The sequence below is a fragment of the Pimephales promelas genome, chromosome 18 (assembly GCF_988280905.1).
Source record: "Pimephales promelas chromosome 18, fPimPro1.hap1.1, whole genome shotgun sequence".
Classification (NCBI taxonomy): domain Eukaryota; kingdom Metazoa; phylum Chordata; class Actinopteri; order Cypriniformes; family Leuciscidae; genus Pimephales; species Pimephales promelas.
This window is the reverse complement of record NC_142786.1, coordinates 10,479,719-10,497,764: the sequence shown is the minus strand read 5'-3', so window position 1 is coordinate 10,497,764 and position 18,046 is coordinate 10,479,719. Positions and strand designations below refer to the sequence as shown.

Genomic DNA, 18,046 nt, shown 5'->3' with positions numbered 1-18,046 from the left:
TTCAAACACATACATAAAAAAAAAAAATGCTCAAAAACACACAAAATAGAAAAACCGAAGAAATAAAAAGAGCGAGAGAGAAACACAAATCAAACCACTCTGCCAATAAAGGAAGAAAACATGAGGATCATTTGCTTGGGCCCAGAACTTTTTATGCTAATTCACTAATAGCTGATCTAGTACTTGCCTTTTCCAAATTATAACCGTGCTATGAGGTAGACCAAAACTTGTCAATTCTGTTTTTTTTGTTTTGTTTTACTTTCACTTCACTTCAGAGATAACCACTTCTATATGTATATTTAATATGTGACGGTGTGTAAAAAATAAAAAGGACAACCAAGTTGAAAACATAACTGCAATCCAACCTTATAAAGCCTTTATAAAAAGCTATTAGAACGCATTATAATTGTTCTTGTTAGGCAAGTGCATAAATGTAATTTGACAGTAAAATAATATACAGGAACAGTTTAAGCAGCGGGATCCTGTTTGTCATGAATAAAATCACATTATTTTAACTGTGTATCGTTTTATTTATCTCAGTGGCGAGAAAAACATAAATCAAGGTGTGAAGGAGACCGCAGCGGTCTTTTTGGATGGAGGTTATATTTTATTAATGTTTGCAAACGGTTTGAATTGAATTTGGGTCATTTCTGTGGGGTTCGTGTTAAAAAGAGAGTTCACCCAAACATTTTAACTCAACCTCATATCATTCCGAACCTGCATGCTTTGTGAAACATAAAAGATGACAGAAAATGACAAACAACATTGGACTGATTTTCATTGTGTTCTGCAGGGAAAAAAAAAAAAAAAGTAATACAGGTTTGGGACGACATGAGAGTGAGTAAATGACCATTTTCATTCATGGGTAGCTCTATCCTGCGAGAAATAGCGAGGCACACTTTTTAACATGGTCCTCCAGTGACCATCTACAAACATTCTTTACTTAGTAACTGGTCATTTAAATGAACAGTTAAAGAAAAGCAAAATAGGTGCTCTTTAGAAATACACCTTATACGAACTCTTACTATACACAACATCCAGTGTTTTCAGTACATTCTCTCCAGCAAGCGAACAAGGCTGCTCCCAACCATAAGTGTAGTATTTTTACAGTATTCTTTTTGCCCTCCACTTGAGTTACGAATGGCTTTTAGGAACAAAGAAGAGCCAAAAATGCTCCAACACATCTTGTCTCAAGGATAAAAACTCGCCTTTCAGAAAACAAAAATATTTGTTTGTAAACACAAACACATGCGCACACACACACAAAGTTTCTTAGGGCTTCTTGACCTTCTTTCTCTTCACTGTCTTGCTACCAGCCATTGTCCTTGACGTTGTGTTTGTGCGGGGCTGAACCATCACCCGTCCGTTAGCACTGCAGTGCAGCGTATAGTGCTCAGGGTTCAGAGGATGTCCATATTCATCCCGGATATGACTCAACACTGTCCTCGAGAGCGCCTCGAAATGTTCAGCGGCTGCAGAAAGTGACTTGGCTGTGTGGGCTCTCTGGCGCAGAAGAGCATCTCGCTGCTCCGCAAGGCCCTCAACCTCACCCTGCAGGCCCAGGATCGCATCCAACTTCCTCTTGCGGCAATTCTGAGCGGCAAGCTTGTTTTTACCTCTTCGCCGCACATCACGCAAGAGTGTGACTTCTGATCCTGAAAGATTCTGCCTGTCAAGCAACTCCAGGAAGTTTTCTACAGGCATGTTGACAATCTGAAAAGCTGAAAATTGAAGACCCAACGCCTGCACCCGACGTTCGTCGCGACTTATCTCTTCAGGTTCAGATTCATCTTCGCTCATCACTTCCTGTTTGATATTTGTGATCCAGCTAGACGGTGTGGAATTTTGAGCCTGTGGGGCTGAGTAGGTATGATCATGCCAAATGTTGTCATGAAGGTTCACAGGCGACCAGTCACGGTAAGCAGCTGCACAAGCACCGCCTTTTGAAGAAAGAGACTCTACTTCACTGCTATAGCCTGTAGCTCCACCCTCATCCTCGCAAAACGAATCGGACGTAGTAGACGGGGACGCGGCGCTCCTAGAACTGCTCTCCAAAGACAGCCCAGAGTCTGAATCCTCCAGCCATGGTGTGTCCATCTCACTTTGCATGCCATCCAGCATCTCAGGGTCGATCGTGCCAAGATTACCCAGATCCAACATGTTGATGTGCTCAAAAACAGCCTCATCTAGAAAGCCTCCCATCTGCGTAGGGGAGGTTTCGTTACGAGAGCTGTTCCCGGACAAACAGAAGAGCGATGAAGGAATTGGCCCTGCTGAGGTCTGAGGTGGGATTGAGTGAGAAGAGTTTGTGGATTCCAGACGGAAGAGGGGTGCTCGGGAAGATGCGGGCCTGCAGTTAGCTGAATCTCCCCTGGTTACCATGGCATCTTGAAGGCTTACATCATAGCTGATGGGATTAGGAAGGTCGGCTTCTAAATCTGACATGTGTTGGGGGACCATAGAGTCAAAATTCTGTAATGGAAGGGGAAAATATTGTCAATGTAAACATTTTCAAAATTCTTATTCAGTGCAAATGTGCACAACAAACGAGAATTAGAAAATAGAGATGGCCCATAGTTTTAAAACTAATGTATTGGTTTGGTATTGTAATGGCGCTTTTCCATTACCAGTACCAGCTTGACTCGACTCGCTTTTCGCTACGTTTTCTATTGCAGACAGTACCGCCACAAATAGAGCCCGATCGTTCCTCTTTGCCCCATCAAGCTTTTGCTGGATCCTCTCTTCGGCAACCAAACAAAGGAAAGTCTGCATCTCCTCATTTGACCACGGCGTATTCTTCCGATTTGCCATAATATTAGTAGTAAGTTTAGTAACTACTGGCTAAACTATTTAAAAATGGCGGGGTTATTCTGGATACTCCATCTGGCATGTGCAATGATGATGCAGTGAATGGTAACGATTCTCTCTGACCAATCAGCAGCATTGTTTTCACGTCACGTTTAGTATCGCCTCAGCTCGTTCAGAACCTGATACAAAAAAAGTACCCGAAAGCAGGTACAGGAACAAATTTTACAGAGTGGAAAACCAAACAAAGGCGAGTCGAGCTGGTACTGTGTAGAGGAAAAGCGCCATAAGTTATTTTTTGTTAGGAGTATTTTCAGTGTCTACTAACAGCATTGGATGCATAATGGCCATTTTCAATTAAAAATAAAAGTGTTTTTTACAAAAAAATTAAAAAATAATTCAAACTTACAGTAACTGTAAAACACTTAGAAGTAAATGATATGAGTCATATTTTCGGTGGCAATCATTCTACCATAACTGATGTCGATATATTTGTACTGAAAGATTAATATTCCCTTAATCTTGAATGGAGGACAAAGCATCCACACTTACATCAAACTCAGAGAGGAAGTCCTGCCACTGTGGAGGAAGCTCAAGCCCAGAAAGAGGTGGAGGAAGGGTACTACTCAGCAAATCCTGGAAAGAGAAGTAGCAAAAAAAAAAGATAAAAAAATAAATAAATAACATCTCACTCCATCAAGAGTTAATATGGAGTTTAATGACCACAAATATAACAACCATAACCAAATGTAACTTTTCTCATTCATCAGTTCACTAAATTCCTGTTATGTAACATTATGCAATAATTTCAGGATCCCACAATTTACCCATTCGTTCCAGCCTGTATTCACTTTTGTGTCCTTAAAGAAATACTCCACCGTTTTTTTTTCATATTAACTAAGACGAGTTGATGCATACCTCTGTCGTCTCAGTGCGTGCACTCAATGGCTCTAGTGCATGAGACACTTTGATCGCACTTAACTAGCCCAGTTCATTCAATATGGGCCAAGCAGAGAAGTGACCAAACACATCCACGTTTTCCCTATTTAAATACAGTTACTCGAGCAGTACAACTCGACCTAGGACGGTGACACAAAATAAAACGTTGCGCTTTTCTAAGTGTGTAAAATGGATAACTATATTAAGTGCTTGGGAGCACTTCGACTCGGCGCAGAAATATCATCACTCGGGAAAATTCCCCCCCCTCCCCCCCCTACTCTCCGGAGTGATGATATTACTGTGCCAAGTCCATAGATAGATTTGCGCTGAGTTGAAGTGCTCCCAAGTTGGAGATTTAGCTGTTCCATGTCAACCTTTCTCACTCGTTGGGACAACTAACCTATGCCACTCCACACCATACATGATGCTTCAAAGTAGCCTGAGAAACTTTTCTCTATTTACAGATATGACAAGAAATGCACTGACGTGTGACACAATTTCCTGGGAAAACCACCCTATCGGCTCTAAAATATAAACACTTATAATCGGCTTACCACAGTAAATAAGGGTAAGACAAAAACATGTTTTGAAAGAAGGATCGTTTTAATTTTAACGCAAAAAAAGTTAGGCAGTGGACCTTTAAGTTTTACATCGAACCGGATAGACACACCATTCTTGTAAGACAGGTAGTAAAGTTTGTTTACCTCCTGCTCTAATGCTGAGCTATGAGTCAGCTGGTTCAGAGAAGCAGGGCTGGTTTCCTCCTGCCCTCTCTCATCTTTCTCATCCTCCTCCTCATTCTCTTGCTTCAGTAAAGTTTCCTGGAGAGAAAAGAAACATAAAATATGATATGGTGATTAAACAGTACATTTAAGACTACTTCCAAGAGAGAAAAGAAATACTCCATAAACTATAATGCACCTGTTTAGGACAAATGTATTTCTCTGCTACTCATTTAATAGATTAAATTTATTCAAAGAACTTTATGAATTTTACTTTCACCTGTGTTAGTTAGTTAAAAGGAAGAACTGTTTGCATAACATGCACGGTTTAAAAGGTGGCTCTAGGGAGAATACATGACTTAACGGATTTCAGAAACTAGAACTGTCAATACATGATCAAGTTAACAACGAACATTACAGAAAGACAGGTTTGGGCTGGACCAACTGGTAATTTACCACTCCAGGCAAACTATTACAAAACAAACGATTTGACCATTAAAAAGAAAATATTTTATAATATAAACATAATGTAATTTATTTTATAACACTGTACTTTGACAATAGTCTTTTGGGTTTTTTTTTTTTTTTTTTTAACCATAGCCTACTAACGTTAGGGACGTTTAAACCTATGGTTTGAATGTGACGTTTGCCTGACGCACCTGTACACCTAGTTGCCATGGTAACTGATATTTAAACTAAGTGAACAGAAAAGTTAACTCTAAAACACGATTTTATTTCCCCACAAAGACTTCCACAGTAAATTGCTGATGAAAAACAACGTGACGTTAAATAAACAAAATCATAGCATAAAGATCAGAACAGATCAATTCAAACAAGTCGATCTAATTTGACAATATCTTTATAACACCATTTAACGTTAGTATTATTAAACTGGTTTAACGTGACTCCATTATTGATAGGATATGTCACTTATTGTTTCGCTTTCGCCTAACGTTAGATGCTCACGAGTGCAAAAACACCACTACCCATGAAGCTAACAGGCTAACTCAGCAAAATACAAACACCAACTACTGAAAGCTGTTCACACGTGGCCCCGTGTGTGTGTGCCCCGTGATGAGAAACAACATAATGTAACTGGTTAGAATGGAAAGGGTGTAATAATGCACTGCATTGTTACCTCTTTGGAAAGTTCACCAGCTGCACAGCAAGGCCTTGAAACGGTGCAGTCCTGAGATACTGACCGTCCGAAGACCTCTCCAGTCCTGTGATCGCCCTCTTCCCGATGATTTTCGGTATTTACGTTCTCGTCATCAAGGTCCCCTGACAGGTCGTGTGGCTCACTGACATCGGAACCCTCATCAGGCACCAGGTGCACCAACCATGCGCTGACATGCGTGGGGAAGCGGGCCGGGGACCCGAGCGCACGCACTTCATTCAGCAGCCTGCGGCTGGTGAAAAAATAGTCCAGCTCGGTAGATTTTGGATGCACTTGATGGCCCGCCGCGGTGTCCCGATAGTGGTGAAAAGGGGTCTGTATAAAAGCCGAGCTCGGCCCTCCGTCCGTTTCTATCAACGGCGAAAAGTAGCCGCTAAAGTAAGTGTCGACATCCACGCGAACACCTATCAAACTAAGCAGAATCGTAAACTGAATGAGTCCCTCGGTGAAATACTTCTTCATATGATGCATGTTTCAAAACAAATATTTCAACCTCGTGAGGCCAGAACGAGAACAAAGATTGCCCGTTTGCAGTTAAACAAAGACAAAATCCTAAACAAAAGAGCACGCGTTGACTACTCTCTGTGTCAGACAAAGAGCAGCCCCGACCGGCGAAACTGTTCGCTGCACTTACACTACCGGCTTTTCATAATTTCCGGGCCTATAACATCCCAATGCGGAGATAGTGCCTTCCTCTAATGTCTCAAAACACAAGGAGTCATTCTCATCTAATATATTCTGTAGCGAAAGACAAAATGAAACTTTTTTATCTTACTAAAAGAACAATAAAAGTCCCCGGCTATCCTGAATCGAGCCTCTCATCCGAGGAGGGGAACAACTGCTCAAATTTGCATAATTCATCAAATCCCACTCACATGCGACGGAATTACCTTCGCAACAAGCTCTGATTGGGCCATTTCTGTTGTCGTTCATTTGAAGAGCCAATCCCAAAGAGACATGCTTTTGTCGCTACCGTCTATGGTCGCTACCCAGTGCCTCTGTCGCTTCCTAACCCTTTCCTCTCTTGGATAAAAAAAGTAATCTTGGGAGTTACAGACAGACAGACAGACAGACAGACACTGTAATTGTGGTATTTAATCTTTTCCCATGGACAGTTACATGTAACTCAGCAATGACATCTACGTAAAACACTTGTTTTATATAATGTAGCCTATAATAATATAATATAGCAATATACACACACACACACACACACACACACACATATATATATATATATATATATATATATATAGGTAGGCTATATATATATAGGGCTGTGAAACAATTAATCGAGATTAATCACATCCAAAATAAAAGTTTGTGTTTAAATATGTGTGTGTAGTGTGTAATTTTTTTTGTATATATAAATACACACACATGCATGTATATAGGCCTATTTAAGAAAAATGTGTTATTAATATATCAAATATTTACATTTATGTATGATATTAAATTTGTATATACATATATAAAGTATATACATGAAAATATTTCTTAAATACATGTGTGTGTATTTATATATAGAAAATAATTATACACACTACACACACATATATTATTTAAACACAAACTTTTATTTTGGATGTGATTAATCGTTTCACAGCCCTAATTATATTATATTATACAAAACAAGTGTTTAGATGTCATTGCTAAGTTACATGTAACTGTCCATGGGAAAAGGTTAAATACCACAATTACAGAGCATGATAATCTGTCTGTCTGTCTGTCTGTCTGTCTGTCTGTCTGTCTGTCTGTCTGTCTGTCTGTCTGTCTGTCTATCTATCTATCTATCTATCTATCTATCTATCTATCTATCTATCTATCTATCTATCTGTCAACACAGACAATACAATACATTTTTTTACATAAAAACAAACAAACAAACAAACAAACAAACAAACAAACGAACGAACGAACGAACGATAAAACAAACGTGTGTTGCACATTTGTCCCATTGAAATTCAAAACGTATTATTGTAATGCACAGACTCTTAATTGTTGTGAATTTGTTCTTCAGACATTTAATAGCACAGTCGCATTTGGTCTGAGAGATATTTGCAATGATTAAAAACACTTTCAGGAGATAAAAACATGCCACAGGTCGGACTCCAAAGGACTAAAGTAATTTAGTTCATCCTTCTCCGCCCTCTACTGTTTAAAAGGGGAAGTAGGCTAAACACTATTTTATCTTGATTTGGTAGCTGTTTTCTGCTCTGAACAAGTGAAGTGATTATTAAGAGGTGGTGAATGGCAGTGCAGATTATGGTGCATTTCAGTCTCAGATATATTTTGTGTTAGTTATCACTTCAGAAATCCAGATTATTTTACTGTGGATGTGATTCTATAATATTAGGCTACTAGTGAAATTCATGCAAAAAAGAGAAAGGAGGATTTATTTACATGATCATGTAGGCTATTTGGTATTGTGTAGTTTTAAAATTGCTATAAGCTGACAATAAGAAAGAGGGGGGAAAGCAACAGCAGCAGCAGCAGTAACAACAATAATTATTATAATTATAGCTAATGAAAGACCTCAGCTCAGGATCTTTTTTATTCCATCTTCTGATCTTCTTGTAAATACTGACATGACGTAAAATCCTTCATCTGAGATCTTACGTAATCTTGCCATCAAACTGTAAATCGACAATTGTTTGGAAAAAAATATATACTTGCATTGTGTTATAACATTAATGCTCGTTCACAGCCCGGACAGCCTTTAACATCCCCCAGCTTTGTCCAATAAGGTGTTATCCTTTAGAAACTTCAGCTTGGCAGTGAAATGACATAATCGTGCGGTGTGTGTGTTACAAAGTGAGACTTTCGTAGTTTGGCATTTCTGTGAACTCTCCCATTTAGGCTAAAGAGAAAATGGGGAGGAGCTAGAATCACACTAACACTCACTCCCTTACAATCAGTGACAATCATTTTTTTGCCATCTACCTTCACAAACACATCATTCATATTTGTCATCTTTTTTATTTACCCGATTATAAGCTAACTAATTTTACCGTCTAGCCTATTAATTGTTGACTATAGCATGTTCGCTAGAATAAATGGACTAGGCTATTTCAATTTCCAGTTGCAATTTATATTTAGGCAAAAAAAACTTTGAGGCAAAACTTTTATAAACTTCACTATATACAATCGTAATTATTTGAGAGAGAAAGAGAGAGAGAGAGAGAGAGAGAGAGAGAGAGAGAGAGAGAGAGAGAGAGAGAGAGAGAGAGAGAGAGAGAGAGAGAGAGAGAGAGAGAGAGAGCTTCTAGGAGTTCCAGGATAGGTTAAATAAGTTCGACGTCACAAACGAACAGGTCATGCGCACAAGCGTGCATTGACTCCATATAAGATGTGGGATCTGGGATCGCAAATGAATGCTGGAGAAGCGAAAATGAAGTCGTTGACTGCCGTCTAGAAGGAATGTGACATTCCCTGCCTAAACAAGATGAGATACCATAGGCTACATGCTCAAAAGCACACTTAAATTTGTTTTGGATTTTAACGCCCCTTCTTTGTTCGGCCGATGTCTTAAAACTTGCAAAAACGGTTGTGCGTATAGCCTATGGCAAATGTTTATAGGGCCTAATTCTTCGAAAAGCCCAACTTAACCTAGTTTTGAGTTAAAACCTGCAAAACTAACATTATGACTCTTTTACTTGAACATTGTGCGTTCAATTGGCTATAGGCCTACATATTTTAACCCATTTGTTATTATACTTTTTATTTGTCATTTTACACACGTGCGCGCATGTTCTTTAATAATTATGTCTTCTATTTTATAACTCTGAAATCAATTTTTGCAATATTTTATACAACAATTATACTATAGTAATGCAGTCAATAATAATATAAATAATAATATAGTTATAGCAAATAGGCCGATAGTAGATATAGGCCTAATGCTGTTGTCTTTTTGATTGTGACAACTAATTGGTAATTCGCAATTGATAATTTTATAACGTATTATTTATAATTTCAAATTCAAACAAATGTATTATTATTATTAGGCCTATTATTATGTTAGGGTATTTTAGAATATGCACTAAAATCTAAAATTAAATATATTCAAATATTTTAATTATATTATTAAAATATTGTATTAATTATATATTAAACAAATTGTGTATTGTTGTTTTATTAATATGATTTTAGTAAAATACTTTTTTTCAATTAAAGAATATCTAACTGTCTCTGACTAAATCTCTGCCTTAGAGCGCTGAGTTGTTGCCTCTAGCCTTCCACATTTTCAACTGACGACATATGCTTCTTTGGGCATTGCAAGCATTGATTGACAGATCAACCATATCCAATCAGAGCTGCGCAGGTTTAGCACAATTTCAATGGTCCAATGTGGATACGTCATCACTCAAAATAGCCAATGGCAAACAATTCCCCTGAATATGTCCGGATATGACGATTTTCAAGATGGAAACTCTTTAGCGCCCCGTTGTGGATGCATTTTTTTTTTAGTTTCAAACATTTTGCAGTTCTCCTGAAAGAGCGAGGGCGAGCAGTTTACTGCCACAAGGAGTCGCTGCCAAATATGTTTAACATAATATGTGGATATGAAATGAATCTTCCACTATTCATTCTCTTGGTGTTCTACACCTAGAACTTAGTTTAAGTGTTTAAATATTTCCTAACGTTTTTGCAATTACAAACATTATCCATTGCTTGTGTGCATAGCTTTATTAGATGTTGGTCTGGAAATGTCTCAGTGTGCATTGAAGCTTGGGTTTTTTGGTGGGGGACAGTCTGTTGATGACCGACTCTATAACTATGTTTGCCCACAAAGGCTTCTCAACAGAAACAAAAACTAAGATACGGAAATGTTGCACAAAAAGTAACTGGCGACTCTTAGCAGAAAGTTATTTAAACAGAGAATTCGTGTTGGAATCCAGCTTCCATTTTAGCCTACATTTGTTTGTCATTTTGTTTACGAGGTCTCTTAAGCTTGTTCTTTCTGATGGGATTGTTTATGAGGCATTAGAAGGATAGCTGGATCCCTGAACTGCACTTTATCTGTTTCAATAGATTGTGCACGTGTGCATGAAAGAGCATTTGTCTGTCTTTGACTCCTTGATCGATACAGGATCACCTGCATTCTTCCCCCTCACCAAACGCTAATGTGTCTGTTATTGATTTGAGGGTGAGTAGAATGAGACAATGAAATGCACTCAAAGAAGGAGGATACAGACAATAAGTCAAAGTGAACGAGATGAGAGTGGTAAAGTGGATAAAATAAATAGGGAGTAAATCATAACACAAAATTAAAGAAAAAATAGGACTAAGAAATGAATATGTAAAAATATAAATAGAGGTCTCATAAATAGCTACTTTAAAGGGTGACTGTAAATATGAATCAGTTTAAAGTCTTTCTAACAAAAAGATGTTGAATATACTAAAAAATATTAATACCAATGTCACACTCATGTGGCATTGAAAGCAAAAGGATATGACTCAATAAGACAAATTAGTTTTTTCATCAATTATATAAATGTCTTTTTTAACTATTTTACAAATAATTCTGTGTTCATGTAACAGAGAAACACAAAGAGAGAGAATGTCTGTGTGTGGAAATAAGGGGGCAACATTAAGTGGAGCTCTATGATTCGGGTCAGAGGTCAAAAGTTGTTTCTCGAGCTCTTGCCTAGGGGTGAGGGGGAAGGGTCCGTAATGACTGACAGATGTTTTATGGGAGGGGGTGGAATTTGTTATGTGTTAATGTTTTTCTTGAAACACTGAAACCGTCAGACACTCACACAGGATTCCAGCGTACTCAAATGTCTAGCGGTCCAACACCAATCGTGTCAGCTCTGTTATTTTTCAATGCCTTGACAAGCACATAAGACTTTTACTTTACCTAGGTCCCTGAAAATATGTAATTAAGCCATCATCAAGTAACTGTCAAGGGAATAACCAGGATCTGAAAACCGCAATCAAACCCACAGCCATTTAAACACCGCGCCAAAGAGAAAAGGCATGACATGTGTGTCTGTGAGTCTGTGGACATGAAAATTGACAAAAATAAAATGTTCTTATTAGAAATGTTATTTGGATTTTAAAGGGTTTAAAGTTGCAATCAGTAATTTTTTGCTTTTGTTGCACAGTATGACATTAATGTAAAAGACAAAAGTAAATGTTGGGTGTAACACGAGTTATCAGATTTACTTTTTTTTTTTTTTTCAAACTAAAAGTTAAGTAATACATTACTTTTAAATGATCTCAGTTGATTTTTTCAAATAATAGTTTTTTTCACATTTATTCACTAACACCTCTCCTGTTCCCACGTTGAGAGAAATCGGAAGTGCTGAAGCGTTTTGTAAACACATATACTTAGACTAAATGTGAGCATGCGTTTACTCCTTTCACAAAAACAGATGCAGTATTCCTCATAATGGACAAAAACAGTGAAATAAAAACTCAGAATATGCTTGAGAGCGCAGTTCTATAAAAACACTGATGGGGTTGGAAAGTTCCACGCGTGATCTAATGACGATGAACAAATTAAAGAACACAGACGCAGCCGGATCATTTCCATAATGAGCTACGCAATTCCATTTAGCGTCTGGTTTAACACATACATAATAAATAAAGGTAAATAGTGGCACAAACACCAGTAAATTGCCGAGCGCCGACCTTGGTAAATCACGTTGGATGATTCATTGAAATAGGCCTACTCTCCTCCTGTAAATTTTGGGTCTGAAAGGGAAACTCCTAATGGTCAGCCGCAAAAATAAATGTGAGGACGCACCTTTTCGGTGCTTATTTTTTACTGCGTATCCTTAGTAAATTCTGACTTTAGTGAATCACCAAAAGAGGGTTTGCGCTGGTGCAAGCTGTTAATTTTTCTTCAGACTAATTCATTTAGCTTTTGGTGTGAAAAGTGGGTGTGACAAAAAAAAAAAAAAACAAGCCCATCCATTGGTGAGACGACAAAGTTACACAAAAGTGTCAGATTACTTTCCATAAAAAGTAACTCAGTGACGCAGCACTTTTTGAGGAATAATGCAATATTGTAATGCATTACTTTTAAAAGTAAATTTTCCCAACAATTAAAATGTTTTCAGTTAGGCCTACTGATGCCACTGTAGTAATGCCTGATTTGCAATCAGATTCATTGCAGATTCATTTCAGAGTTTATCTCAATAAATAACCCCCAGTAATCGAACACCTTTGTTCATGGAATAAATTTTATTTTTACTATTTTTATTATTATTATCTTCCATTAAATTATTATTTTTAATAAATTTGTAATATTTTTTGGTGAATTTATTTAGATAAACTCTCAATAAGCCTGTCCCCATGAGGCAATTATGCTTTATGTAAATAAAAAATAATAATAAAACTTCTAAAAAAAAAGGCTTCTGATGAATATTCAAAAGTATACTTATAGTATACTCAAAAGTATATAAAATTATACTCTGTTCATAAAACATTTTAATGAGAAAGAAATTCTGCATCTTTTAAGTTTTAATGAATCGTGCGTATTAATTCAGTGTATGCAAGTATAGTCAGGCAAGTTGAATTAAGCATTATCTTAATCTTTTTCTCCTCTCAGTCTCTTTCTTGCTCTGAGGTTCATTGAGAGAAGCCTTTCAAACACTAGAAGTCTGCAAAATCAGCACCCATAAGAAGGATGAAAAGAAAAGGAAGAACCACAAAAGAGAGGCCAATAAAGGAAGAAAAGAAAAGTGAGGATAGCAGCTGGAAAAGGGGCCTCGGGTTCCCATTCCCACACATACACTCCAGCCACCCAGACTCCAGACTCCAGACCTCTCTATAGATCCATATGGACTCTTTTTTTCCCCCTGTTCTTTCTTTAATTTCACAAATGCACTTTGAAAAAAAATGAAACTGTATAAATATAAAAATGAAATAGCACATACACTCCCACATCATCAATACAGTTTATTAAAAAAGCTCGGTTTCTTTCAATTTCTTCATGTCCGTTGTCTGATATATCAGTGGGTTCCATTTCTCACAAACACATATTTGTGTTGTATTGGCCACAAGTGCCACACAATTGCCTTTTTTCTTCTTTTACAAAATGTGTATGTGAGAGTGTATGCACAAAAAAAAAACTAGACTTGACATTTTGTGTATGGATAAATAAATAGTCTAAACTTTAAAGTAACATAAATATTTATGTTTAGTGTGCCTATTGTGTATGTGTGTGAAATTGTGTATGTGTGTGACTCCTTCCGTGAGTGCCGATGTTGACATAGACTGGGTGTGTCTGTAGTATATTTATATTTTGATTGTGCAAGATTGTTTGGGATGTGTGTGTGTGTGTGTGTGTGTGTGTGTGTGTGTGTGTGTGTGTGTGTGTGTGTGTGTGTGTGTGTGTGTGTGTGTGTGTGTGTGTGTGTGTGTGTGTGTGTGTGTGTGTGTGTGAGGGCAGCTGGGCTGTGTTCCAGTTCTTGTCATGATATCCCAGCAGCTGCTGGGTGGTTGAAAGACAAGTTCCGCCCGGCGACATGGGCCCCTGCGGTTCTCCTGCCACTTAGATTGACGACTGAGTGACACCAACGAGAGTTCACCATCTTTCCTATGTTTAAGGGTTGCTGACTAACTGAGAGACTAACCTTTCATCAAGTAGTTTAATCTCCTGTTCTGTCATCTTTTGACTCACTTGATTTCAATGTCTTTTCAGTAATGCTTTCTATCCAATGTTTTCCTGACTCAAAGCATATCTTAAACATATCTGTATCTGTGCAGTATCAGTATCTAACAGATTTTGCTTTCAGTTAATATTATTTACCTTTCTAAACATAAAGACAAAAACAGCATGTCCAAAATGTATTTAGATAATATCACAGTAAAAATAGTGTGTACTAAAAATGTATTTTTCTAAAAGTATTTTTAAAAGGGGGTAGAAGTTATGACATAACCAAAGGATACAACAACATTAATATTATTTTGTCTATTAAGTACCGATTTAGTCAACAAATTTTTGTAAAAATTCATAGAATAGACTATACAAAGTATACAAAAACTCATGTGTGTGTGTGTGTGTGTGTGTGTGTGTGTGTGTGTGTGTGTGAGAGAGAGAAAGAGAGTGTGTTGAGGGACGCTTGTGTGCAGATGACATGAGCGGTTTAGTGTTTCTAGCACTAAGAGGTTTGGGCAATCAGGTTTATTTATAAATCTAGTTTCCTGACACCAAACCTCCTTTTACTTTGCTATCATCACAAACTTTTCTTGTCTTTTTTTTTTTTTTTTTTTTTTTTTTTTTACGTGGAGTCAAAACGATCAGATATGAAGAAAGAAATAGAAATAGGCTGATGTTTAAGTGTTTTGATCAGTAACATGTTTTTAAGTAATTGAATCCAATTCAGCATGGATGCATTCAATTGATTAAAAGTGACACTACAGATATTTTTTATTTTTAATAAATGCTGTTCTTTTCAACTTTATAAAAATGTTTTTGAAAATAAAAAATATTGGTTTAAAAAAAAGTGTTTTCAACTCCTTGAAAATGGTTTTCAAAAATGTTTTTTTGAGACCAAATCAGCATATAAGAATGATTTCTGAAGGATCGTGTAAAGGCTGGAGTAAAGAAGCTTAAAATGCAGATTATCCATCTCAGGAATAAATATATTTTAAAAATATACTAAAATAGAATACAGTTATCTTAAATTGTAACAATATTTCTACTGTTTTACTGTATTTCAGCAGCAAAAGAGACTTCTTTCAGAAATACAACAAATCTTAATCCCAAACTTTTTAACGATAACATAAGTTTAATCAGTAAGCAACCAAGAAACACAACTAAACATCCATCACCAGTGGTATATATTGCTATTCTTGCAGAAGCACGCGTTCTCATTGGCTACTACTGTTCATTGAACATCAATTGAACTGTCTAATCTAACCCGCCAATCAGCGGCTGGCACCCTCTATTCCATTTACTCTATTTTAAAGTAAGAAAAACAAAGCACTGACCTCTTCCGTGACTATTTGTATGACTTATTCTCTTGTACCGATGTTGGAAAACAAGAAAACCTCAGATTAATTTAAAACAGATGCAAAACCACTAGCAACATTCACGTCACGCATTGGATAAAATGAAAATAGGATTTTGTTGCTCATGACAATGTTTCTCTTGTAAACATATGGATATGGGGTTGTTGTCTTTGAGTTAAGAGAGAGATACAGTGAACTGTTTTATTTCTGAGTCTCTGTTAAGACGTGCAATAATAAAAATCAAAAGGAAAGTGCTGTACTGTCTTTACTTTGGCAGAAATGTGCATGGAAAAATAAATACGACTCACTCCACGATAACACCCACAAAAGAATAAAACAAGACTTGATTGCATATTACTCAAAGAAAAACACTGGTAATTTCTGTTGATGACAGAGATATGCTAGAGAATATAATAGTTATTTTGATGAAAATATCAGATTAACAGTGAGACGAATGTGGAACAGTTTGACCGGACGGCAGGGTGAGGGGTTTTTGACAACTCAGTGGTTTAACAGAATAGCATCAGTCAGTCCAAAACTCACATTCTGTGTAGCACATAATGTCTGTTCATGTCTGAATGGCTTGAAGTGTGTATCTCAACATATACTCTGACACAGTGATCCTTCGATGTTCTATTCTATCTTTCTTCAGCATTTATAAATATTTAGCATTTAGCTCTGGGTGCTATGCATGTTCGCACAATATTTTATGGGGACAAATGGCACAACTATCTAAAGAGAGAGAGAGAGAGAGAGAGAGAGAGAGAGAGAGAGAGAGAGAGAGAGAGAGAGAGAGAGAGAGAGAGGAGAGAGAGAGAGAGAGAGAGAGAGAGAGAGAGAGAGAGAGAGAGAGAGAGAGAGAGAGAGAGAGAGAAAAGTGTTAAACATTCAACAAACTTGTCACGTGACTTATGACTCCACAATCTTCAACATGCTCCAATGGGCTTTACATAATGTTAATTAGCTTAATTATGTTAAATCTGTGTTTGAGTGATAATCTGATAAGAAACAACAGATGTCTTCTGGTTTTACATCCTGAGCAGAAACTCACACACACACAAGCTACGTTAGTGAGGACCTCTGGAGTACACTGTAAAAATGAATATGCTTTATCTAATCAATAGAATTGTGGCAACAGATCCCAAGCAATATTACTAATTAAATTGATCAAATTAGAATTGAGTAATAATTATTCCTTAAAAGTTAACCATTTAAAACGAGTAAAGTTTACAAAAAAAAATGTCTCACTAACAGACAGACGTCAAATATGAATTAAGAACTCTTTATTTTATATTGCCAAAATTGAAGACACCTGATATTAACAAGCAGAATCACTGAAGGAGAAAACCGTAGTTTTAAAACAAACACAGATCACCATAATGGTGACTTAATTTTTTTGTTTTTGACTTAAAAAAATTGTTGTTGCACGTTTTACTCATTTTAAATGGTTAACTTTTAAGGAATTAATTTGATTAATTATTACTCAATTCTAATTTGTCAAATGTAATTAATAATACTGCTTGTAATCTGTTGCCACATTTTTTTTTGGATTAGATAAAGCATATTAATTTTTACAGTGTATTTGATATACTCCAATCCTACTCCTAAACCTGTTATTATGATTTAAAGCAAATATGATTGATTTAACAGTCTGGGTTGGATTTGAAATGTTTCAAAAGGGAAGGTCATAGAGACAAACTTTGATTATTGGCTTGAGGATGTCTTGTGAAAGTTATGAAAGAAAGATAAAATACCAGCTATTTCTATAGGAACTTTTTTGTACTGTTTTTAATATTATTAAAAATATTTCTCATTATATTTGCTGTAATTAATTTCATTTATAATACAAAATAAATTATCTTCATACTTTACAATATGTTAATATATTTTTTATGTTTTTGAGAGAAGGCTCAGTAAGGCTACATTTATTTCATAATTGTATATTGTGAAATATTGAAATTTTAAAAAGTTAAATTACTCTTTTGGTGTTAGTCAGGTGCCATCTTTAGTCTTTAAAACTTTTGTATTATTGTCAATGTTGAAAAATGGGCTGCTCAATATTTTTGTAGAATACATGATAGACTTTTTCAGGATTTTTTAATGGATTAAGAAATCGTCAATTTATTCTATTTAAAACATATTTGCTAAGAAAAGTATTAAATTATATATATTTCTAAATTGGATTTGTTTTTTATCTTATGGTGGAAGAACACTTCATTTCCCAAATCTTAAATTCAGAATTTTGACCAACCCTGAATTAAACCCAACTCATAAAAGAAAACATTATAAACCTTATGAATGTTTTATTTATTTATTTATTTATGTTCAATACAAGGCCAAGGAAAAGCATTCATGGCTATGTGTTTGAATGGTTATCATGATGTCCATGATTCAGACACACACAGTGTACAAACCCAATTCCATAAAAGTTGGG

The 18,046-nt window shown here is 36.4% G+C and overlaps 1 protein-coding gene across 1 annotated transcript; it reads right to left on the bottom strand.

Annotated features, from left to right (window-relative positions):
- Positions 1 to 1,129: 1,129 nt before the first annotated feature.
- nfe2l3 (nfe2 like bZIP transcription factor 3) lies at positions 1,130 to 6,440 on the bottom strand. Its single transcript, XM_039678970.2, has 4 exons — positions 5,605 to 6,440; positions 4,449 to 4,565; positions 3,358 to 3,441; positions 1,130 to 2,472 (listed from the first exon to the last, which is right to left on the bottom strand). The coding sequence occupies exons 1-4, from the start codon at positions 6,112 to 6,114 to the stop codon at positions 1,273 to 1,275; spliced, it is 1,911 nt and encodes a 636-aa protein (XP_039534904.2). The 5' UTR covers positions 6,115 to 6,440; the 3' UTR covers positions 1,130 to 1,272.
- Positions 6,441 to 18,046: the final 11,606 nt, after the last annotated feature.

Excerpts from the sequence above, each read along its gene's own strand:
- nfe2l3 (XM_039678970.2), bottom strand. The coding sequence starts at position 6,114 with ATGCATCATATGAAGAAGTATTTCACCGAGGGACTCATTCAGTTTACG. Across the intron at positions 4,566-5,604 it reads CTGGTGAACTTTCCAAAGAG|GAAACTTTACTGAAGCAAGA; the intron begins GTAACAATGCAG and ends TTTTCTCTCCAG. Across the intron at positions 3,442-4,448 it reads GCTCAGCATTAGAGCAGGAG|GATTTGCTGAGTAGTACCCT; the intron begins GTAAACAAACTT and ends TTCTCTTTCCAG.